This window comes from Lepidothrix coronata, unplaced genomic scaffold (assembly GCF_001604755.1).
Source record: "Lepidothrix coronata isolate B3197 unplaced genomic scaffold, Lepidothrix_coronata-1.0 Scaffold134, whole genome shotgun sequence".
Taxonomy (NCBI): Eukaryota; Metazoa; Chordata; class Aves; order Passeriformes; family Pipridae; genus Lepidothrix; species Lepidothrix coronata.
In genome coordinates, this window is record NW_016690314.1 from 560,359 (window position 1) to 585,351 (window position 24,993).

The 24,993-nt window shown below is 51.2% G+C and overlaps 1 protein-coding gene across 4 annotated transcripts in view; it reads left to right on the plus strand.

Moving 5' to 3' along the window:
* The window catches only part of SRGAP3 (SLIT-ROBO Rho GTPase activating protein 3), an 84,112-nt gene that overhangs the window by 25,407 nt on the left and 33,712 nt on the right, over positions 1-24,993 (plus strand). For all 4 annotated transcript variants that reach the window (XM_017827096.1, XM_017827097.1, XM_017827099.1 and 1 more), the window contains exons 2-4: positions 14,415-14,607; positions 17,297-17,459; positions 23,424-23,486. In XM_017827096.1, the coding sequence (XP_017682585.1) occupies positions 14,415-14,607; positions 17,297-17,459; positions 23,424-23,486 (419 nt within the window). The remainder of the gene's footprint in view (positions 1-14,414; positions 14,608-17,296; positions 17,460-23,423; positions 23,487-24,993) is intronic.

The window sequence follows — 24,993 nt, forward strand, 5'->3', positions numbered from 1 at the left end:
GCAGGCTGGCTGGATCCGGTGACTGATGGTGTGCTTTCATCAGTCACAGCACAGCTTTCCCTTGCTATTCCAGTATTGTGCTTTTTCTGGGAAAGAAGGAGTGAGGAGCAGCGCCTGCCTTGGGCTGACGTTTTGCTGATCTCTGAGGCCGAGGCTCCGGAAGAAGCAGCACCGCTGATTTCCTGGCAGCAGCTGAGCCTTTTCTGCTTGGTGCTGATGAAGGCAGTGAGCAGAGACCTGCCCTTGCCCTCAGCCCAGTCCTCTGTGCTGGGATTGCAAAGGCACAGTGGGGATAGTTAGCCAAGAGGACATGGAAGAGCAGCATTCCTGGGTGAGGAGGACGTGCTCCAAGTGAAGCATGATCAGGCTGTGGAGACGCACAGGAGGTTTTGGTCTGGAGGCACAGCATGGAGCTGGCTGGGCACTGCTGGGGCACATCCGTGCTGGGTACAAGCTTCAGGGAGCTTGTTGCCTGTGATATTTTTGGGAACGTTAAATCAAGCACATAGAAGAAATTGGGCAACGGCTGCTATTGGTCTTGCTGATTCCTACAGGCTCCTAAATTTGAGTCTGCTCTTTTGCAATTCAATTTTCCTCATCATTTTCTCTGTCCCTCCCAGGCTAGGAGCAGTTTGGCCTTGGACCAAAGTTCACGCTTGTCTCCACTGCAGAATGGCACGGGGGGAGACAGAGCAAAGGCAGAGATGTCCAAGGAAAGACTTGTTTTATCCTATCTGTAAAACTAGGCTGGTAGTCCTTCCCTCTTTCTTGAAGATGTTGAGGCTTATATGATTACCATTTACAGGATGCTTTGAGACGTGAGATGAAAAGTTCTTTAAGGAATTATCCTATATTTTTAATGCATGTAAAGCATTACCCTGGAAGAGAATTGGTTCAGTGGATCCATGAATGCACAGATTTTTCAGGCCAGAAGTCACTGCTGGATAATCTGATCTGACTTGTGTTATAATATTTGATCCTGTTAGGGCTGTACAGAGGTTGGGGAGCTTGTGCAGATACCCGAGGCTGGCTGTAGGAACTGTCTGCAAAGCTCTGCTCTCTTAATGATCTGTGAAATCTTTCCATGCCAGGATTAAGGAATGTGAGGTGCTGGAGTGAACCGCTTAATGATCTTCTCCTTTATTCCATCTCAGTGGCTCAGGGCAGGATTCACATTCTTGTACAGCTCTTTCTTTCCCAGTTTGAATACATTCTCCTTTGCATCTTAATAGCCCCAAGCCCTGAGCTCCGGTTACATCATTTTTGGGCATTCAGTGCATAAAAGACTTTCTCCAGCCCATTCCAGTGCCCCCCACTAGCTGTGTTTCTGTGCTGGGGAGTGGGCATATGAAGGCTCTGGAACTGATGCCGGCTGTGCAAGAGGGCAGCCAGAAGAGCTGTTTTCTCTGGGGGAAAAGCCACCATCTGTTTTTGTGAAGCTTCCTTTGCTCTTCTTAAATCTTGAACAAATGCAGCAGATCTGTTTGGCTCTTTCTTTTTAATGCTTTAACCAGTTTTTACAGATTTCTTGCACCCCTTATATTCCTAACAGGCAAAGTCAGAGGAGGCACATGCCTGAGGAAGCCAGCTGTGCCACTTTCCCCTTTCTTGTCCTGTTCCTGCTTTAGGAAGTGGTCGGTTGGGACAGAGCTCGCTGGGGCAGAGCTGCTGGCTGTGGCACACAAGGGCCTGATGGAGGCAGGGACCCCCAAAAGACATGGGCAGTAGAAGATTGCCAGGGGCTTTGGGATGCCAGAGGCTTGGATTGGACCTCTTTGAAGTTTGGCTTCTTTAAAATAACACCAAAAACCCCAAACCAAAGAAAAAGAAAATAAACCCCAAACAACAAAACCAACCAAAACCCCCTGAAAGCTTTGAGTTGCTGGGCAATTCTGAGGTCTTGCTCCGCCTCCAGTCCTGTAAATTCTCCCTTGCAGTGATCAGTGTGGTCAGTGTAGGACCGTGTAGTCCAGATGACAGGGTGTTGTGGGGGCAGTGAATGAGATTTAATCCCTTAGTGCTGCTCACAGTCAGACAAAAGTGGTGGGAGGTGTGACCAGTTCAGACTGTGAATTACTACTGGGCAGTCTCTGTTCCCAAGCAAACAGGGAGGTGCCAAGGGGTGCAGGAAGAGGAGCATGAAGATACTGCAGCCGAGGCACAGCCAGGGGTTTCCTTCCCGGCCTGGCTGCCCTCCCTGGGGCTGCTGTCGCTGTCCCTGTGTGGTGTCACTGCCAGAGCCCTGCGGGCAGTGGGACAGGCACAGACCCTTCCACTGACATGGACCTTCCCTCAGCTGAAGCAGGCAAGGGTTAAATGAAGCAAAGGCCTGGAGTGGCCCAGGAGCTCCCTGGAGGAGGACATGTTGCAGAGCTGTGCTGTGCTCGTGGTCCTGTGCCCTGCATCTCGTGGGCAGGGGCTGTACCTGTGTGGCCGCAGGGAGATCCGGGCTCAGGCACTGCCCCTGGGGCCACCCCTGGATATGACCTGTGCTGCCGATGGCCGAGCAACACTAGTGGTGCTGCTGGCAGAACTCTGTGCAAAGCACAAAAAAACTTGAAAATGTGCATTTCTGCTGCCTAAATTTAACCCCCAAAGCTTGTTTGGTCCTGGCGGCAATTCCTGTGGTAAACCACAGCTTGAAAGTGAGGGTCAGCCACTTCTCCAGTGTCTGACAAGAATGTGGGTAAACACCTGCTGCTGGGCTCCAGCTGCACACATGCTTCTCTTCCCAGAGAGAGGTAGAGAGAACAACTTTGGGTTAATTTGCCTCATTTCTGTGTGGTGCAGCCCCTGTGCCAAGTGGCAGGGAGTTACCGCGGGCTGGGTAGGGCAGAGCTCTGCTGAAGTGCTGTGCTGGGGGCAGGTTCCCTCTGTCGTGCAGGGGTTTATTTTGGGCAGGACAGACCCTGTCCCCTGTGCCTGCAGGCGGGGCTGGCCAGGTGCCTGCTGGCCCTCGGGACATCTTGGGACATGGCTCCCGTCAGTGACTGCACTGAGCCCTTGGCTCTGCTCCACATCCACATGCCAGGGCTCGCTGTGCTTCTCCTTTGGTTCCTCCTTGCCCTCGCCTGTTTCCGAGTCACCAGCTGCCTCTCTGCTAACACATGTTCCACACTGCTCAGGGGTGGCTATAAAAAATAGAGGTATTTTAAGAGACTGGTTAAATGTGTTCTTGCTGCAATTCCTTTGGGTTGGATTCTGTCTTCAGCAGCACTGGAATGATTCTGGACTAATCCTGATGCTGGTTTTAGGTGGATTATGTCACATTTTTGCAGTATTTCCAATAGGAAGTTTGGATTCAGATGTGTGAACTTGGCCATTCTTCCCATCAGTCCTTCCTGTACCACCACCTTCCCTCTGATGGATATGTCCATAGTGATCTCAATGGGATTGGGATGTTTCTTCAGTTATTGGAAAACAGAATATTAAATGACTAAATTCTGCTCTGTTTTTCCTCTCTTCTCTAATAATGAACATCTTGCCAAGTTCTTCAGAAAACAGTGTAGTCACCAGCGCATTGAATTCATTAGGGGCTGGCATGGAGACAGCAGGAGAGCGGCTGACGCCCCATGGAAAAATTTGCAATACAGTCGCTTGAGGACCTGTCTGCTTGTGGATTTATCTGAGTGGGTTTTGGTCTACACTTGAATTTTTCTTATTGGGAAAAGATATTTTGACACTGGAGTTCAGCTTTTTTTTTTTTTTTAAGAAATAATTTCCCTTTGCTAATTTTTGTAGTCAGTGAACCTTATGGAAGGAGATTTTTGTGTGTGATAAAGCGTGGCAGGCAGGTAGTGTGAGCTGCACTGCTCCTGGCAACCTTCCTGCTTTCCAGCCTGCTTCCATGGCACAGCAGCCATTCCTCTGTTGAGTGGAGATTTCTCCTCCAAGCAGATTTGCCTACTCTTTAGTCTCAAAGAGGGAGGACCCAGTGTCCCTGGACAACACTGGGTTCCATGCTGAGAGCACATGGAGGGATGGCTGCCCGGCTGCAGTCGGTGTTCCCAGAGCCAGGGCAGCTGCTGTCGGCGTTCCCGTGGGTGCCCAGTCCGGGCGCTCCCCTGCCCGCTCTCTCTTCCTGTCTGGCACACATGGTGTGTGGTTTGAAGTGCTGTTTCTGTTCTTAAATTGAACGTAATTGCAACACATCATTATATCTGTTCTCAGACAGTCTTGATCCATGGAAATTTTGGCCTTGAGGCTCAGCTGAAGTTAAGAATAAACACAGTTTGGGTTTCTTTGGTTGTTTTTTGGTCTTCCTGTGTCCCAGGAGTGTGGGCTGCCCTGCAGAGCTGTCAGCCTGGCAGTGCTGCCTGTGGAAGAGAGCTGGGTGCTGTGCTTTATGCAAGGCACTTGCTCCCTGCTGCCTCCTCATGAGCCAGACTTGCCCTTCCCAGATCTCTGTCCAGGGTCAGTTTTTGAGGGAAATCTGCTGCCAGGAACTCCTGTGGGTTTGGAGTACCAAGGTCTGTGACAAATGCCACCACCTTGCTGTCATGTGCAGGGACAGGAGAGGGAAGGGGGCTGTGTGAGGAGCAGCGTATGGGATCTGCTGCTGTGACTTGTGGTGGCAGAGCTTTACCACCTTGTCCTTGTGCTTGCCCAGTTTAATTTTCATCATTTCAAGGCTTCACTGTTGCTGTCTCAACTGTGGTCTTTGTTCTCTGACACTGAGGAGCTGCCCTCATCTTCCTTTGCCCTCTGCATTAAGCGAGGGGCTACTGGTGGACATTACTTAAGTCTTAAGCCCAGTTCAGTGCTCTCATAAGCATTGTGTCTGTTTAGGCCAGGACTAACAATCTGAGAGGTTTCCTGAGAAACCTCGTGTGTGCACAGTCTGTACAGCAGGAGCCTGTGCTCTCTTAGCAGCTGCTTTTGATCTTTCGTTATTTGGTGGCTGGAGGCTTATTTGTCATCTAGGAAGGTGTTTTGTGACCTAGAAATTTCTAGTGGGATGGAATTCCCCTCTCTGATGTGCCGGTGAACAGTCAAACGGAAATAGCTGTGGTGGCTCTAACTGATCATCTGATCAAGGATGTTCTGCTTTTCTCACAAAGAATGCCCTACTAACTTATGGTCTGAAAGTATAAAAGCAAAAAAATGACTCAGTTGCTTTATTTTCAAAACTTTACAACTCTTTTTCATTTGCATTTTGAATTTTCGTTTGAAAAATGAGGGGGAAGAAATTACCAGTGTTTTAAATCTGGCCTAACCTGTTGCCCCTGCTGCAGTGGTTTCCTGAGAAGTTCTGGGTGCTGCAGGGTGAGTGTCTGTGCTTCAGTTAAAAAGCAGAAAGGGATGATGGGGAAGAGTTTCTCCTGTATTCACAGAGGGGCATTGCTGTGAATCTTGGGATCAGGTAGTCTGACCCACTGGGGTTCAAACGTGCTCCATGGAAGGTCTTCTCTGTTGGGTCATGTTTACATGCTCTTGAGTAGCTGCATGTCTTGTTGTGGCTTGAGTCCTCCATGCAGGGAGGTTGTACCTTGTGGTGGTAGAGGACAGAAGGTAGAACATCTCTGCTGCTCCAGCGTCCACATCCCTGTCTGTCCCCTTCTCACACTGCAGCTTCCTGCCAGGAGCCCCAGCACGGACCCTGTGCCCTGGAGAGGGGGAGTGGGAGGGAGGTGGCCACCAGCAACGCCTGGTGCTTCCTTCAGCTCTAGATGTTTCTCTAGACCACTGTACTGGTCTGCTCTGGTCTGCCCAGGTTCTCCCAGTGGTTCCTGCAGACCCACGGGGGAAGGGGCTGGCTTGGATGCCAGGTCTTTTTCCTCTGGTGATGTTCCATGTTCGGGGGCCACTGCTCAGGAGAGCTGGAGTGTCACAGCACTGGACCCTTTGGCTCGGGTTGCTTTGCAGGAAGCTGCTGAATGTCCCTGTGCAGAGCCATCAGCTTCTTCCACAGGGAGAGCAGGAACATACCATCAAACCCTTCTGACCGGGACTTGGGGTGGGGCTTGTTCCTACTGGGATACAGGAGCCGGCAGATCTCATGGAAAGGATACACTTGCTGCCTTGGTCTCAGCTTCTGTGCGTTTGGCCAAGTTCCCAGAGGGTCAGGAGGCCCCTGCTCTGCTGGGATTGCAGAAGGATGCTGTTTAAGGAATGCAGTGTGGGATTTACACTCCTCGCAGATGAGTGGAAAGCCGTGGAAAGTCATTATCAACCCATTTCTGCCCACTTGCAGCTGGGGCCTCTCAGAGGGGATGCACATGGAGATGATTCCTGTAGCCACTGCTGCGGTGGGCTGACCACGGAATGGAAGAAGCCTGATGAAGGCCAGGCCCACCCCAGGCCATGCATCCTGATGCCCTGTTCACCCCACGTGTGCCCATCTGGGCCAGGGCAGCGGGAAACACTGCACCATGTTATTTACCTGTGCATTTTGCTGGGGGTGAGTTGGGTTTCGGGGATGTCTTGTTAGAAAGAAAATTTGTATGTCACAGGAGGGAGCGGGAGGCAGAGCCCGAGCCGTGGCTGTGGTCGGTGTGACCCAGCTGTGTTGCTGCCCGTGCCGGCAGGAGAGGGTGGCACTGCCGGGAGGGAGTGACAGCCACAGTGTCACTGCCCCTCGTGGAACCCGTGGCACGCGTGGAGCTGATGGCACGGTGGGTGTTCAGGTGCTATACCTGGCCCTGCTGGGGTGCCTGTCTTTGGGCACCCCCTCACTGGTGCCCCTGTGCTTTGCTCCCGTTCGTGCTGGCACAGCCGCTCAGCTCTGCTCTGTTGTTTCAGTTAATTACAGGGGAATGAAGCCTTGTTTCACACTGTTTATGCAAAGATCCCTATAGAAATGGAGATTTTCTTCATGGCTTGGCCACTTTTTTCTTGGATGTGTGGGAGGGAGCCCATCCTGCACCAGGATGCTTGGTCCAGACTTGCAGGAACCCTCAGGACCTGGCTGTGCCCTTTAGGAATGAGAGATGAGCGAGCAGGGGTTTGGGCAGGGTCCCAAAACCACCTTGGATAGAAGCAAATGAATGTGCTATTTTCCTGACTCCTGAGCTGCGAGTTGGGGCTTCCATACCCGTGGCCTCAAGGATACTGCCCCCAGGATATTTCTGTGCACTGCCCTGGGTTCCCTCCAGGGCAGGGATTTCCCAGGGGAGGAAGAAGTCACTGGATTCAAGATTTAATTTCTTACACTTTTCTTTTCAGTAGTTGCAGATGAAGGTGTTGCCTCACAGCCAGCAAGTGCCAGTGTGAGGATTCGATGTGGGTACAGGCAAAGCTGGGGCCGTGCAGGAGAAGTGCCGCTGTGCTAGAGTGGGCTGGGGATTAAAGACACGCATGAAAAACCTGTATGAAAAATGCCAGTGCCACAGTAGTTGTTTTCAGACTGGAGAGAGGTGTTTTCCTTTCTCTTTTTTATTTTTTTTTTAACCTGGAATGTCTCGTTTCGGATAAAAAGCTTGTCTTGTTCTTTGTTTTACCAGGAGCCATATCTCTTGTCTTTGACTAGGCAGGGATGTTACTAATGACACGGAAGGAAGGAGGGAGGGGGGAGGCTTGTTGGCTTGCTTTGGGCTGTTTGCTCTATGCCTTCCCTGCAGCTTCTCTCCACTGTGCTGGGAAGGATGCGCTGCTGGCAGCTCTGCCTGCGGATGCTCCAGGCCATGGTCCCTGCAGCTCCTTGGCTGTTCAAGCTCAGTAGTGGCACTGCTTCGACCTGACAAAGCCTTGGCCTGGATTCAGCCCTCACAAGGTGGATGCTCCTCTGGCAGCACCATCCCTTGTTCTCCCTGCCACTGCTGCCGGACCATGTTGGCACGTGGAAGTGGCTGTGGATGGAGGTGCCGGGAGCAGGAGCATCCCCTGAACACGCTGTGCCGTGTGGGCTCTCGAGGCTCTGCCCTGCCAGCATCCCTGTCCGAGAGGGCTGAGCCTGGCTCTCCCTGGGATCACCTGGGGGTTCCGGTGGCTCTTGGGGCTGTGCTGGCAGTGCCTGCCTGGAGCGGGGCTTTTTCTGGTGGAACAGCCCGCTGGCATTTCATAATGGATCCACGGTCCAGGTGCATTAGCTCTGTGTGAGGGTTCTCTCGAGGGAAATGGTGTGTGCTGGTGAAACACGGGATGACAAAACACTAGAAAATACATCTGAGGTAATTCCATGGTGAAGAGGGCTGGGCTTTTAGGGAAGGCAGCACATGGATAGTCTGAAGTGGGAATAAAAGCATTTGGGAGTCAAATGGCCTTGTTAGTGTATTGCATATTTGTAGAAGAATTGGATCCTCCCGGAGTCCAGCTTGCTGTGCTATATTTGCAATAAACTATTGGTTTTAATCCCAATGGTGAGGAAAATAATGGCTTTTGTTGCCAAGCATATTTTCTCACTTGTCACAAATCAGTGGGGTGAAGCATATGTTTGAGGAGTGCCTGTCCCAGGCTGTCCAGTGGGAGGATCTGCCACCGTTCTCCTGGACAGATAATTTGGCATCGCAGAGCAGCCGCCCTGGCCGGGGAGGTGGGTGGGCTGCAGCCAGACCCCCGGGCTTGGGATTTGGCTGCAGAGCTTGGTCCTGCTCCCTGCCAGCCGAGGACGCCTCAGACAGCTTTCATCCCGGCGCGTTGCTAGAGAAACCTCTGCTTTTGTCTGTCCCTGTCTGAGCAGCCAGAGCCTGGCTCTGGCCTGGCTGGACCCTGGGGGAGGGCGCTGGGGAGGAGGCGGTGTGAGGAGGAGGAGGAGGATGGTGCTGTCTGCGATCTGCAGCTGCTGGGGCTGGGCTGTGCGGGGTTCCCAGCTGGCTCTGCTGGCTGGAGCGTCACCCATTCCCAGGGCTTCAGGCTCCCCTGTGCTGGAGCACACCTGGCTCCTGTGTCTCTCACATGTCACTTCAGGCTCCACACCCTCACGAGTCTTAACTATCCAGGATTTTCCACTGCCTGCTTTTCACCGGTGTTTGCCCATGTAGAATTTGGTTTATTTAATAACCCACCCTACACTTGACATGCATTGCCCTCCATGAACTTTGCAGCAGGTCCCACTGTCCTTCTGCTGTGGCTGATGCCAGTTGAGGAGCTTGGCCCTTACCAGCACTTGAGGTAAGAAGTATTGGAGACAGGAGTTACTGGAAGAGGGGGAGACTTGCAAAATAATTGCCTGGGAACAGAATTGTCTCACCAGCCCATTTACTGCCAGAGAATGAAATCCCAGCTCCATTGAAGCTGATGGGAGTGCTGCCACAGTCTCAGCTGGAGCTGGGATTTCAGCATGGTATTTGTGAATTCCTGAAATTCAAAGATGCTGCTGCCCACCATGAACATCCATGAACTGTATGGAAACACAAGGAATAAGTGAATGAAATTGATGATGATAGTAATAATAATAATGTTTACCACTGGTAAAATTTGCATTCATCTAATGGCATTCATCTATGTTTTAATTGTGATATTTAAAAAATGAGACCATATGGAAAATATCCTTCAGCAAGCTGAGGGTGGGAAGGGCTGGAGCAGCGTGTTCGTAATGACTTGGAGCTGAGCTTGTTGTCTTCGGCTTGACCTCTCCACATCAGTGTGTTGGTTCTTATAGGAGTGCTCAAGTTTGTCACAGTGTGTCCCAGATAATTTTGCTCTTTGTCAAACCCTGCCTCATCCCTGTGTCAGAGGTATGCTATTTGGACGTGTGTGAGTGTTCCCAGGCTCTGTGCGTGGCTGCCAGCATTGTCCTCACTGGAGCATGGATGAGGTGAACAGCCAAGGAGAGGAAAAATGGAGGCTTACCCTGATCTACTGGCCGAGATGTTAGATCAACCAAAACAGCACTTTTCTGGTGCCTTGAAAAGGTTTGGGGAATTGTCTTTATGCTCTCCCTGGCACTCTGAGTGTCCATTTCCAACCCAGCACTCCCTCAGGTTTGGAGTTGGCCTCGTAGGAAATCCAGGGTTTCCAAAGGTTCGTGTTTCCAGCAGCCCAGCAGAAGTGCCCCTGAGAATCAGCTCCTCTCGGGGCCCAGTTCAAGCTGTTGATGTGCTGCTTGGGCTGACCCATAATCTTACCAATTTTTTTCCATTTTTTTTGGTGAGTTTTTTCCACTTTTTTTAATGTTGCCGTTGGCTTACAAACCTGCCAAAGGCTGAATGCAAATCATGCCTCTCATCTCCACGATCTGTTGCACTCAGGTACCAGCTGGCTTCTAGTGGTGGGAAGGGTTTATCCTGCAGTGGGTTTATTCTGTGCTCTGTATTGTGAGGCTGACTGTGGCCATCACACTCAGTTCCCTCTGTGTCCCCTCTGGCTCTTGGAAGCCTTTCACCAGGTTTCAGAGGGATGGGAGCATTCTTGGGGGTCTTAGTGTGGTGGGAGGCTTTGCCATACCTTGGCAGCCTAGAAGTGTGATTGCTGCCAGCATCTCACGTGGCCTGAGGATAACAAGCAGTTGTGGCTGTGATATGGGTTGATTGATTCAGAAACATTACAGAAGGCAAATTGCCAGATGTTCTGGTTACAGATGTTCCCTCTCTCTTCTGGATTAGCAGTCCTGCAGCCTGTCTTGACCATTGCTGTGCTCCTTACTTTGCCAAGGAATTTTGTTTTCTCCAGGATCCTCACCAGTGTGTTTCGGAAGAGCTGAGGAAATCAGATTTCCTGCATTTTCTATCCCGATTCTGCATTTTAGATAACAGGACTGCTCACAGTGGAAGCTCCTTCTTCTGAGCAGAAGTTAAGGTTTTGGGGTTGGGTGCTGAAGAGATAATTATCTAATGCGGAAAACATAACTGGCATTCAGTTTAAAGCTGGAATTCCAGGCCTGTGAATCCCCCCATGATGTACAGGACGGATGCAGCTCGTGCTGATGCTGCTGACCAGAAGATTGCTGGTGAAGGGCTGTGGGTTTTGATCTGGGTTGTAGGTGTTGCACTGGGCGTTAGCAGAGCTGTGCTGGGTTTGGGTTTGCTGGGACCCGCTGTCCCCACCCCTGCTGTGTGAGCAGGCTGGGTTGGAGGGAGAGGGGGAGGGCAGAGGGTGTTGGGATCAAACAGCGCATGGTTGCCTGTCCCACGTGGGGCTGGTCTGCAGCTCCACTGTGCAGGCAGGGGGAGATGGATGCCCTCCGAGTGCTCCTGCTGTTCCCTAGGCAGCAGGCTTGAAGGGTGGAAAAAGGCTTTGCTGCCTGCCTGTGTTTGTTCCTGGTCCAATGAAAAGGCATTTAACTGAGAGGAGAGTGCCATGAAATGTGGCAGCAGAGCATAGCTGGAAGCAGGGAAGCGACTGCAGGTGCTGTCCGGGCTGTCCCCGTGAGCGCTGACTCCCAGGGGCCCTGGACACTGAACGATGTCCTTCTCTCTGCTGTCACATCTGTCTTTGCATTGATGATGTCAGCAGCCCTTCGTTTTGTTTTCTACACAAACCTTTCCCATTCAGCAGCAGCAGCTCCGGGGGTCAGTGTCCATCTCAACTGTTTGTGTGACAGCTCATCGCTGGGTGGCTTTAGGGTCACAGCTCCCCATGTCTGCAGAGCCTGCCCTTTACTGCCACACGCCGGGGTGGCACTGGCCTGGCTGAACTCCTGCAAGGAGGCTTAAAAGTGTCAAAACAACACATTACAGGCATGGGAAAAACAAAGATATTCTGTTGATGAAGGTCAAAGTGTGCTGGGGATAGAGCTGGACCCCAGCAAACTGGGGACAAGAGAGAGTAACAACTGAGGTACTCTGACACCAGTCATTATGAGACCTTGTTTGCAGTGACAATTTAGTTTCTTTTTCTCCATTCTTTTAGCAGCCATATTTATTTATTTTAAGGGTCTTTCTAGCATTCCCTGTAGAGTGAAACTGTCCTTCATTTTGGGGTTTCTGCATGCTGTGTGTGAGGGCTGATGTCTGTGTGCAGCAGATGCCCAGAGTCCTGGGGGGGCTCTGGCTGGGCAGAGGCTGCAGTTGTGCTGAGCATCCCCACTGCGTCTCACCCTTCCTCCTCTGCCTGGGGCCTCAGCCCTTCTGGCTCCTGTGTCAGCATCCTCGTGCCTGCAGATGGGCTGGATGCAGGTCAGGAATGAGCTGGAGCACTCCAGCTACTGTGGGGATGGTTACCTGGTTCTCCAGGCAGACTTTGGGAACAGAAAATGGCTTTGCTGGTGGCCGCGTGCCGTGTGTCGAGTCCCTCGCCGTGCCTGGGTGTGAGCCTTGTGCTGTCCTCTCATAATGTATCAAGAACATAAAGAAAGTGCCCAGAGAGGGTCCCACATAAGGTGAGTGATGAATTTTGGTGCTTTCAGCATTCCTTATTTCCACGAGTTTTGATTTTAGGTGCCCTTTGTGAAGCCTCCAGTCCCATCACTGCCACCATTAAATGACCCAGTGATGAGTTACCTGCCAGGCTTCCAGAGCTCAGGCTCACATGAGAGTTGTTGTATGAAGAAATGTTGAAAAATACCAGATTGCCAGATTATGATACTGGCAGTTTTAACCTCCTCTACATGAGAGCCTCACAAATTTACGGAGCTCGAAATAGTTCATGAATCTTTGGTGATTTCAGTCAATGCTTTGCATCACCATTACATCATCATTTATTAATTCACCATCCAGCATGAAGTGATGATTGTGTAGACAGGATCTTGCAGTGGTGAGGCTGTGGGACAGCGCGGTGCTGGCAGGGACTGGCAGGGCCTGCCTTGTGTGCATGTGTGTAATATGTGGGCACTGAGGATTATTCCAGGCACAGGAATGACACCTCTGTGTTGCCTCGATGCGGGTCACTGAGTGTCCCAGTGACCATGGCAGCCATTTCAGGCGGTGCAGGTATTTTTAGTTGCTGGGGCTTTTGCGAGTAAGGTACCATTTGTCATCCTACCATGCTGAATTTGCAGAAGGAGCCAAAGATGAACTCTGGAAAGCAAAGTGTCTCAAGGAGCTGTCTCACCTCTGCCACGGGGTGTGTGGCAGTGGGGGGTGTGGGGCTGCGCTCCCCTCTCCTCGTGGGCTCTAGGAACAGGCAGGCAGCATATGGACCTGTTCCATCATCCCACCCCTGCAATTCCGGCTCCTCTGATCCCTCCGCTGCGCAGCTGCTCCCTGAAGCCAGCTCAGCCCAATTGTTCTCACTTTGAATAGATTTTCCTACCGTCTAGTCTCATTTTTCCTCCTGTTTCCAGCTCTCCACCCCCCCTCCCGTGGGGCTCCCCATCCCTCCGGGCAGAGCCCAGCTGCTGCTCCAAGAAGAGCAAGCGGCTCCTGCAGAGGCGTCCCGGCCACATGGGCTTCTGAGAGCTGCAGAAACCCTGCCTGGGGCTGGAAGGGTTGGGAAAGGTTTGGAAGGGTTGGGAGGGTGTATTTCTGTTGTGCCCTGTGCCACAGGTGCTGTGCTGCTCCTCTTGCAGACAGGGTGAGGGTCTGGCTGTGTCCTTGAGCAGCGCTCCCTTCCCAGTGCCTGCCTGTTTTCCTGAGATCAGCTCTGTGCTGGGGATTTGCAGCTTGGCTGTGTGATATGATATGAGGGAGCTGGAAAAAGTGCAATTGGTCTTTGACCATGGGAGAGAAGTGTCCTCAAAATGGGGAGGATCAAGGTGAAAAGTACAACTCTGGCATAGAAAGAGGAGAAACATTAAACTGTTCCAATAATCGGGGTGTGCAGAACAGGAGTGTGCTGTGCCCAAGGTTGTGGGTTCTGGCAGGGCCAGATGAGGGTCAGCACTGGAGACCAACTCTGTTTGCTGCTCCTGGAGTGCCTGTTCCCTGCAGGACCCAGTGGGTACCTGGGCTCCTGTGGGAGACACTGGCTATCCGAGGAGCCCATCCCCACTCCCACACAGGCACCTCTGGACACTGCCAGCCCACTTTGGGAAAGATCGCGGGGGCTGCAGTGTGTCTGTCCCAGTGAATGAAGGTCCCTATGGGAAAGCAAATAAACCTGGAACAGATGAAGCTTGTGGTGTTTGTGAGCTGGGATTTGAAGGGTCCAAAAGACTTTTTAAGCCTTTGAGCCAAAGCCACGTTGGATTTGCTGATTAACCCGGCAGTGTGGGAGGATGGGGTGAAAGGAGGGTGCATGGCAGTGCCTGCTTCCTCCAGGTCAGTGCTGGCTGTCCTGTAGGTCTTCACATGGGCATTTATCAAGAAATAATATATTAGCTTATATGCAAAGAGTATGGGATTTCAGGTAGTACCAGATAGATTGAAGTAGCATTTGCTGAATTCAAAAGACAGTTGAAAGCTCTGAAGTTGCTCTTGGTGCTCCTATGCAGCTGTTTGTTTTGACAAGAATGAGGTTTAATATGAGGCTGGTCAATGGAATTGTTCAGCTCTTGCTTGGCAAGAAGATCTGTTGCCTTTAGCAAAGCCTGGATTCACCCCAGGGCTCAGAAGGAGCTCCAGCAGAGCTGTGCCGTTTGCTCTGGGACAAGGAAGGACAGCTCTCCTGCCAGTGTCTGCTGCTGACATTGTGTTTTGTTCTCTCTTGTGTGTCTGCAGAAATCCGAACGCAGCTGGTGGAGCAGTTCAAATGCCTGGAGCAGCAGTCGGAGTCGCGCCTGCAGCTGCTGCAGGACCTGCAGGAGTTCTTCCGCAGGAAGGCCGAGATTGAGCTGGAGTACTCCCGGAGCCTGGAGAAGCTGGCTGAACGCTTCTCCTCCAAGATCCGCAGTTCCAGAGAGCACCAGTTCAAGTAAGCAGGTGTTCCCGGGGCAAACTGGTGTGAAATGATTGGCTGGAGGCTGCCGTGAGCACTGGAGGTTGGTTTGTAGCTGCACAGTCCTAAAGTGCAGTAAAGTCCATCAGGTGACCTCCTCTGTCTTGTCCCCAGGCAGGGCTCACCAGAAGAACTGGACATGTCTCTTGCCAAGACTTCCACCACAGCATTACTGGTCTGTGCTGCCTGAATTGCACTTACTATGCCCTTCTTGAGTAAGACAGTAAAAATAGGAATCAGGGGCCAGGAAGGAGTCAAACCCCTTGATTTTTTGAAGGGGCTTGAATTCATCCACTCATTTGACTGTGCAAATTGCGGTGGGCCCGGTCTTTACCCCTGGTTTCTGCATGTAGCCCAGTCCTCAGCTCTCCAGGAGCTGTGTGTTGCACTCAGGCTCGCTGACAGGCTCAGGCTTGGAAGCAGTTTCTGGAAATCGAATTTACTGCAATTTATTTGCAATGAAGCATGTGTGTTTTCTGTACACAGCCTGCGGTGCTGGAGCCAGGCAAATCCTTAATGGAAATATTGTGAAACAAAGCTTTGAAATAGGAAGTATGAACTGGATGCTGGGATTGTGTGAGAATGAAACCGATGATGCAAATTGTGAAATCTGTGGATGTGTGAATATGTGTTTTCAAAAGCAGCTTCTTTTCAGTTTAACCATACTCTCGAGCTTGGCTAAACAAGAAAATATCTGAAAAAAAATAGAAAGCAAAACAAATTTGAGGCAGAATTTCATTCTGGAGGTGAGCAGTCTGTGATGAGGGTGCTGGCTGGTGTGTTCACTGGCTGGTGACCTCAGGGCTCGGGTGAAGGCCACTGCCCTGTTGCTGTTGGGGGCTGGTCCCTGCTCCCTGCCCGTCCCCGAGTGTGCTGGCTCGAACAATGCTCAACGCTTGCACGGGCTGTTAGTGGCTGTCAGGGTTTCTTGTGTCCCTTGCCATGAGCAGCTCTCCTGGTGCTGTTGGGGCGCAGGATCTCTCTGGGCAGCACTGGCGGAGCCGTGGGATGTGCCCGGCAGGATCTGTGCCCGGGGCCACATGGCAGCCCCTGCAGCACCCTGGCTGCTCCCCTGCACCACGGCTGCCCCAGCTCCCCACCTTTGCCTCCCTGGGCTGGAGCAAGGCCTCTGACTCTTCTTCTGCCAGTGATGTCCATGACAGAATCTCTCAACTGGAATTGTGCCCTTTGCTCCAGATGAAACTCGTGCCATTCAGTTCAGTGGCCAAAGACTGCAGCCACTGTTCAGCGCCTTTCCCAGAGAACCTGGGAGAGGTTTGCCTGTCTGATGCCCTTCGCCTTGCCAGCCCTGGGCTCTTCACAGTCTGTTTCTTCCTTTAACTCCTTGTGATTTTTTTTCCCATTTCAGCTGCAAGAGCAGTGATTTCTGCTATTACGTTACTAAATCCTATTTATTCTATATTACTAAATCCCATTTAATCTGTTTACTTGGTCTCTCCAGCGAGTGAGGCTTTGCTGGTGTCTTATGCCAAACTCTGCTGCTGCTGAGTTGCCATTCAGATCCTTGCTGTCCTTTTGGCATGCAGCTGTTGTGTGTCAGTTGTGTGGTGCTGGGTGCTGTGTCAGGGATAACTGTCCTGGAGAAGGAAGGAGCTGTGGTTCAGAGATGAGCTCACGAAGGCTCGGGGGTTGTCTGGCCTCTCCCACTAGCTCAGAGCAGTGTTAAGGCTCTCCATTGCTTGGTGTGCTCACAGTTCTGGAAGCTGCTGCTGTGCAGTGTCCACAGGTGACAGTGATTGTCCACCTTTATTAAACACCTGGGCACAAGTGCTGGCGGTGATGGTGTTAATTGGGTCAGCTGGATTTCAGTGCTTGCTCCTGCTGAGTCCTCACTGCCCACTCCATGTTGAGAGACTCCCTTCATACACTTTGTTCTTCCTCGCTGCTCTGTACCTGCCCTTACCAGGCTCATCTGTGCTGTTTCCCCAGCTGCTCATGTGTGTCATTATTCTGCTGAGGCTGTGGCACTCATAAGAATTACAGTCCCTGTGGTGCTCCTTTGTCCCTGTGTCGCCGTGTGCAGCGGGCTGTGCCCAGCCCTGGAGCTGGCAATCGCTGTGCTGCTGCGGCTCCTGCTGATTCCAGTTCACATCCAGGTTCATCCAGATTTCTGTATGTGGTTGTTCTATCTGTGTACGCACACAGAGGTGTTCTGGAGTCCCCTCCAGCACACCTGAGCGTGTTCGTGTTGTGCACAGACACTTGGGGGTAACTTTGGATGCAGAACCCTTTCTTGAACACTTTTGAGTGCACTAAAAGCAGCCCAGTGGATTGGGTGGCAAACGGGACCTCCTGCAGTGGGCACTGACAGTCATATTTCATAGCATGAGTGGAAAGAAAAAGCCAAACTCTCCTTGCCAGGGATGTCTCTTCTCCTGTGCCACCTTCCAGAGCACCCAGTGCAGGAAGGGGCTGGCTGACTGGGGGGCTGGTGTGGTTCCCATGCTCGTGTGCCACTGGACATCCCTGTGGGGCAGCGCTTGGACAGCTGGAAGAAGAGATCGTGCACCTTTCTGTGGGCGTGACAGATCCCAGGGGACGTGTGCAGGGGAGGGAGGCGGTGTGCTGGCAGCATTCATTTGAAAGTATGTGCCTTTTTGATTTGTTCACTTGACCTTTGTCATTTTCCCCCCCAATTCCCCAGAAAAGATCAGCACCTCCTTTCCCCTGTGAACTGCTGGTACCTGGTCCTGACGCAGACCCGGCGGGAGAGCCGAGACCACGCCACCCTGAACGACATTTTCATGAACAACGTCATCGTGCGGCTGTCGCAGATCAGCGAGGATGTCATCAGGCTCTTTAAAAAGGTAACCCGGGCAGCTGGGGGGAGTCCTGCTCACTGAGGGTCCATCCTGGCATTTTAATCTAAAGTGGAACCATCATAGATGTTGCAGAGCAAACCTTTTGAGGGACTATCACTGTAAGTCTTTCCAGATAATATTTATTCAAGAGTTTTAAAGAAACAGATCTAGAACTGGCAAGTGACAAGCAGTGAGGTGTGACCTGGTGCTCAAAGTGGTGTCGGTGCCGGAGAGATGAAAGGTGGAACTGTGATGACTTTTCCTAAAGACTCTTGGAGGCCTTCACAGGACAGATCAAAAGGCTTGTTGGGTGGAACCGTGGTAAAGAGCAGGATGACAGGCATGAGGCAGCTACAGGAGAGGAGTCATGGCTTCCTGAAGGGAAGAGTCATGCCTCAGAAATCTGGTGGAGGTATTTCCAGGAGCCAGGGATCGTGTCAGTAGCTGGCACAGTGCCTTCAGTGGGCAAGATTGAAGTTCCTGAAGAGCTGTTGAAGAGTAAGGTGTGGTTGTTTTCTGTATTAATGACTGACTAAAAGACAGGGAACAGAAGGAAGGAGAATGTCAGTGCAGTTCCTAAAAAATTATTTGGAAAAAGGGTAAAGGGTAAGATGACAGATACAGAATTATTAATAATAACCAAATAAAAAGAAACATCATATACCTGTGGGAATCTCACAGTCAGGTGGACCAGGACTCTTCACTGAAAGCGAGGGGGAGTGTGGTAAGGAATGAAGAGTCCCAGCAGTGGGTTGGCTCTGTGACTTTAAGGTTTTCCTTAATTTTTGTCCCTTGTCACCAGGACATCTGGAGCCTGCAGTGAGGGAGCAGGGCAAGCCCACAGGGCTCTCCAGCAGGAGAAGGCTCATAATCAGGGCTTATCTTGAAATTTCAGCCTGACTGGAGAGTAAATCTCATGTGATATTTTTATGGCCAGTTTCCTCTATTTTATAGATCTGACCTAGAAATTAAACTGCAAGGTCAGGCTTGGGTTTGCTGATCTGATATAGGACATCATCCCTTTTCCTGTCCTTCAGGCCTCTAGAAATTTGAGACATTTGGGATATATTGGTTAGTTCAGTTCTAAGCCTGTCTCAAAGTCTTCCTGCCATTTGCATTTTGCTCTGAACCTGTTTTTGAGATGTATGTTAAGACTGTCTTTCTGCCCATGTGTGTGGATGGTGTCCCATGCGGAACTACGGGACAAATCCAGTCAGCATTCAAACAAGGACACCCATGGAGTGTTCAGTGTTCTCTCATAGTAGGTCAGTCCTCAGCCAGGACAAGATGACGAAGTATTTTACCCACTCAGCAGAATTATTTCTTTGTAATAGGTTTTCTTCTGAACCTAAATTTCAGCTTTTAAGGCTCAACCCTTACATCCTATAGAAATGGTTGCTCCTTGTTTCTCCCTCCTCCATGTCCATCTTCTAACTGGGGAGCTGGTGTGACTCCATCTACAGCCTGCCAGAGCCAGCACCGGCTTTGCATCCAAAGGAGCCTTTACAGGTGTGGGGATCTCTGATTCCACCACATTTGACCCTTGGACTCACCTGTCCCTGGAAATAATGCTCAGCTAAATCAAGGAAAAGGCTTATTTTGTGTCATTGTTTCCCTTTCCATGTGGAAAGGAGAGGCTGCCACTTTTGGGGTTGTTCAGGCTGTTTATTTTTCTCAACCTGTGGCACGCCTTGCCGGGATCCAGAGGGATCTGGATCCCACTTCCCAGTAGTGTTTGGTGGGATGCCTTGGGCATGTGTGTGGGAATAGGAGCATCCTGGTAAATGGATTTTGAAGACATCCCTCCAGCCTTGCAGTGTACGAGGTTGCTCAGAGGAGGGATCTTTCACTGTTCTCTCTGGTCTGGTTCTGTGCTAAGTAAAGTGCTCAAAGTGCTTCTCTGGGGAGGCTGTGCCCACGGGGCTGCTGGCAGATGATCTGGCTCAGGAAGGGTTAAAGCACCCGCTGTTGTGGTTCAGCTGCTGGGTGTGCTGGAGATTGTTCTTTGATGGTAAATTAGGGTAACATTTTTTTCCGGAGATGTCACTTTTAATTCCCCCCACCTAGAGTTTATTAACGGGCTGTGACATGCTGTGGGGACACGGGGAACTGGGAGGTTTTGTGTTTCCTTCGTTCATTATGTAAATGTAAACAATCCCGGCAAAGCAGCGGGGAGGGACTGCTGAGGTACAGGGTGAGCATAACTGAGGAGCAATTGCTCAGTGCCATGGTAGTGTGCCAAGAAAGATGCAGGGTGCTGAGCTGCTGCTCCCCCAGCTGCCCTGGATGAGCTGGGGGGGTTGTTCCTCAGTAAATTGGGGCACTGCAGTTTGTTCCTCTCCACCCAAGTGTTCTGCCCCTCCGTTGCCAGTCCGGGCATTGGCTCTGACTCGCCTCTCACTGCGGCTGACCAGGAACCCTTCCAGCACAAACCGCTCTGGGAGCAAAGCAGAGGAAGAAAACTCAGTTGGGCAAGTTTCCCTGGAGCTTCCAGTGTGAGTCACATTCCTGGTGCAGGAGGCAATGATCAAGGCGAGTGTGTTGATGTTGCTAATAGGCAGTGATAAATGGGGATGCTGAGATGTGTCCCTGCGGAGAGCTGGCTCGATCTGCTGTCAGGGTGAGTCTCTGTCACCACGAAATCTCCCAGCACATCCTCCTGGCAGAGCCAAACCCAGGCTGAGGGACCCATGGCCAGGCAGGTGTTTTCTCCCCTCTTACCTCTCGCTGTGGTGGAAGGAAGGAAGTTTAAAGCTTCTTCCAAGTACAGAATACAGGAAATTGTAGATTTGAGACAGAGCATCACTATGTCCAAAGTAATGATGCTGCGTTAGTCCCCAGTTTGGGATTTAATTCCATGTCGTGACTGTAAATTTAATTCTGTGCCGTGGTGTCCAAGATGGACATTGGGTGAAGAAGTGGTGTCTATCTGGATGGGAATTCTTGTCTTTGTCTGTAGAATAAGCATCCTCCACTGCCAGTCATCCATGCTGCTGCTTCCTGTTACTTTGTTGGCAGTGGCAGGAATTTTATTAAACTGCTAACCTGAAGCCATTGCTGTCCCAGTGAGGAGCTGTGTTTTCGGAGGAATTGGAGGCATAAAGGAAGCAGCTAAATTGGAGTTTGGTTTTTGCAGATGGTCCCAGGTAAGTGGAATGATGTTTTGGTGTTGAGTCCTGTAAGCCCATACGTGTAATTTCTCCCTTAGAGAAAGGGCAGGCAGCAGGCTCAGAGAAGTGGTGAGTCCTTCAGCTGCTCACCTGCCTGCGGTTGGAAGAGGCTCCAGCATCTCCAGGCTGGACATTGCTCTCTTGGATGCTGGAAGACTCCTGACAATGCCAGAGACCCTTTGGTCTCCTGCAGCAGGATTCTGGGTGTTGGTTTATAGTGTCTATAAGCAAATGGCTCTTTAAACATGGTTCCTACCCATGGTCCCCCATGTCAGTGTGGCTCACGGAATGACACACTGAGCCAGTTTGTGTTGCTCTATTTAGGAGTCTAAAATTGGGCTTGGAAATTACAGCTTTGTGGCCTTGCTGTGCACCATGCAGGAAATCCAGGGCATAGGCAGGAGCTGCAGCTGAGCTTGGGCCATGGCTCTTGCCACCAGCCCATCCTGTCCTCCTCTGCTGGCTTTGGGAAGCCTTGGTTTGGGGACTGGGCAGTGACTTGTGGAAGCAGGAATGGCTGGAGGGGCTGTGTGTGACTCAGCTCCTGCAGGCTCTAGGCTCTGAGACCCCTGTTTGTAGACCCTGACTGAAATAACTTGTATTGGAATCACAGAATCATTTGAGTTGGAAAAGCCCTCTGAGACTGCCAGGTCCAACTGTTCCCCCAGCACTGCCCAGCCCACCATTAACCCACGTCCCCAGGAGCCACATCCACGTGGCTTTTACATCCCTCCAGGAATGGTGACTCCACCACTGCCCTGGGCAGCTGGGCCAGGGCTGGGCAGCCCTTTCAGGGAAGGAGTTTTCCCTAATATTCAATCTAAACCTCCCCTGGTGCAACTTGAAGCTATTTCCTCTTGTCCTGGCTCTTGTTACCTTGGAACAGAGCCTGACCCCCACCTGGCTTCAGCCTCATGTCAGGGAGTTGTAGAGAGTGAGAAGGTCTCCAAACATGTTGCTGCTGTGTCTGGGGGGGTGCAGATCTGTCACAGCTCTCTTGGTGTTAGCAAGCCTCAGTGAGACTTCTGAGAGCACTGGTGACCACCGGTGTCAGTGGGTAGCAGATGGGGACTGAGGTTCAGTCCAGATGAGGGTTCCAGATGACTGGGCACCGAGCACCTCCTGGTCCTTGGCATCGTCCTGGCACCCCGTGCCTGTGGGAGTGGGAGCAGTGGCATCAGTCACACTGCTGAGGATGGCACTGTCCCGGATACCCCAGCGCTAGCTCACGGATACACTGTGGTTACTGGATGGTCATGGGTCCGAGGGACTTTGACTCTTTAGATTCTTTACTTCAGGCTTCGCTTTGATTCCCACTTTTAATAATCTAAGGTTAAACTTCACAAGGACGTGGGTTGTCCCATTGGCTGAAAGGACCTCTCTGTGTTGTGGGCCTCTCTCACCACTCAGCCTGATGGGATGTTGTTTTCCCTTCCTGTGTGCACAAAACTCCCTGGAGTTGAGGAAATCTGAAAGAAGCTGCTTGGGTTTGGTTTGGTGGTGTTTTAGGGAGGGAGGAGGGGAGTGTCTATACTTAGTTTAAACACATCTTCAAGCTATAATAAGTGTTCCCTAGCCTAGAGGATTCATTGTGGAGATTTGGGGTGTAATTACAGGGAGGCAGGAAAGCAGTGTGAGCACACCCCCAGCAGCTCCAGACGCGGGGGTGCGGGAGGAGGTGGCTTGATCTGCAGCCAGGCTCCAGCGCTGGGCAGCTCCCCACACTGTGGCCTCTCTGAGAAGTGCCATGTCCGTGCTTTGCGAGGTTGATGACTGGATCTGCTTCATCCTGCCTGGCAAGGAAAGGGAAAACACAGACTGATAATGGGATTTCAGCAGACGGGAGGATGCCAGGAGTTACTCACTGGCAATAAGCATCTCCTCAGCTGGCTGAACTTTGGCTGCTGCAGTTGTGAAACTGGAAACTTTATTATATAACTGTGGTGTAGCTATTTTGTAATAAAATGTCCCTTTTCAGAGATACTTTCATTCACTCAGGTCAGAATAGTGAAAATGAGCTACTGAGAACAAGCTGGGGAGGGTGAGTCATGGCCAAGGATCATCTAAATCTGGGATGCTGGGGCTGGGGAGCCCTGATAATCCTCCTTCTGAAATACCAGTGTTGGCTGGAAATTGCAAGTCCAGCAGCAAGTGTGTTTAACATGTCTCATCAGATCAAGACAGGTTGACAGGTGATGCTGTGGGACTGGAGAAAGCCAGTCTAAGGGATCTGTGTACCCAAATGGTTACTGGATGATGTAAGTTATACAGGGGAGTTCACGCAGCACTAACACGCAGCTTGCTCAGTTGGAGAATGCAGCAACCACTCACCCACATGCACTAAGGCAGGTTTTGTTGAAAAATAGGCAAAGTCAAGCTCTAAAACACCCCTGGCTGTGGAGCGGGCCCAGCTTTGTGCACTGTGCCAGTCTCGATGTGAAACCAGACCCCAAACTGGGGGAGGGTGTTATGTGTTAGACCCACGGGGGGAGTTGCCTGTGGGCTGGAGATAAATTCTGCCAGTGGAAGGGCAAAGCAGTATTGCCTGAAATTTTAGATTGATCCCTTTTGCAGGATAAATAAGTAAAATTGATTGATGTTCTTCCTTGTGGTCTCTGAAACCCAGGTTGGGTGATCCATGGGCAAACATCGACCTCAAATGAAAACGCAGCAGTTCTGAGACAGAACAAGGTTCTGCTGTGTGTTCACAGTTATAATCCCTCCAAAGTATCTTTTCCTTTCAGAACTACATGTTTTGGGCAGAACAAAGTCTCAATGCTTCTTTCTTTTTGTCTTGCAGAGTAAGGAGATTGGCCTGCAGATGCATGAAGAACTCCTGAAAGTCACCAATGAGCTGTACACGGTGAGCAGTGAGGGGGTGCCCAGCAGTGAGGGGGTGCCCAGCAATGAGCAGTGCCCAGCAGTGAGCCCATGCCCAGCAGTGAGCAGTGCCCATGCCTGGCTGGCAGCGCCCACGGTGCCGCTCGTTGGAGCAGAGTGTGTGTCCAGCCCTGGGGTGGCTCAGGGGGCTCTGTCCCGGCCATCCTGTGGCACACACGGCCTTTTCCATCTGGAGCATTCCACAGCGCTCCAGGGAGCAGGGCTGCTTCCCTTCAGCGTCCCTGGGGCTGTCTGGGCGGGGTCTGTGTGATCCCTGTGTCCGTCACACTCTCCCCTCTGCGGCTCCTGCACCGTGTTGCCTTCAGGCCCCTCTCAGTGCCTTGGTTGGTGATTTCCAGGCCCTGGTGGCTCTGAGCTGGCTGTGCTTGTTGTTGCTGACACCTGCCCTGCTCCTGTGAGTCCGTGGCCTGGGGGGAATGGATGAACATGACCTTCTGCTGTGGAAGGCAGGAAACGTTTAGCTCATGGATGCTCAGCTCCATCTCCTGCTCTCAGGAGCACTTTGGCTGTGGAGCTGTCTGTGCCTCCTGGTGAGATCGTGCACTGTTAGTCAGGACTTGGCTCTTCAAAAGCAAGTTTTCATAGCAGGACAGTAAAATTCTTTGTGTTGCTTCTGTCTCTTGCCCTGTAGCAACTGCTTTTTAAAAAAAAAATATTTTACTTGTGGTTTAGGAGCAACAAAGCAACATAAAGTCTGTCTTGCGTTGAAAAACTGAGACAATATATTTGCTTTCTTTGGTTGTATCTGTTACTGGTATATAAATAACACTGCAACAGGTTTATTCCTAAACAATCATTCCATTCCATCTTTTTGAAAAACAGGCCTAAACAAGAGAGCATGAAGGATCGTATTTGAAATTTCTGCCATAAATCTTCTCTTAACAGGCTTGTTCTTGCAATGGCTGTTGAAGGATTTGGTTGTTGTGAGCCCTGCAGTGTGGGTGGACAGCAGATCGGATTAAAAAGCCTGTGTGAGATTTGGGAGTGCATTGTTGATGGTTGAGTGTCACAAGCTCAAGAAGTGGTGACTAATTAAGATTAATTACAACAGCATCTTGACAGGTGCAATACAAGGAAAGACTAACAAGGGCTGGGCTGACCTTAATACCTGCAGGCCAGTGTGCTCTGGACCTGGACACAAGGCAGGGGCATCACCCGAGGGACATGCTGGGGTCAGCAGGGGGGTCAGTGTGCTGAGGTCCAAAGTGTGAGCAGTGGTCAATAGGAGCAGAGAGGGAAATTGTGCTTCTGCTGGGTCTGGGGCTAAACTTGTCCTCACAGGAACTGAGATTTCTCCCATTCACTGCTTTTTTCCATGTGCTGAGCAGAATGGGTTTGAATGGTGAAACACACTGGTTTGAATGTGACACTGGAACAGCTGAAGGAGCTTTGTGTTTACTTGCTGCTAAGATAACAAACCAATTGTCATCCAGCTGGGAAGGAGCAGGAAAGGGACACACTTCAGAAAT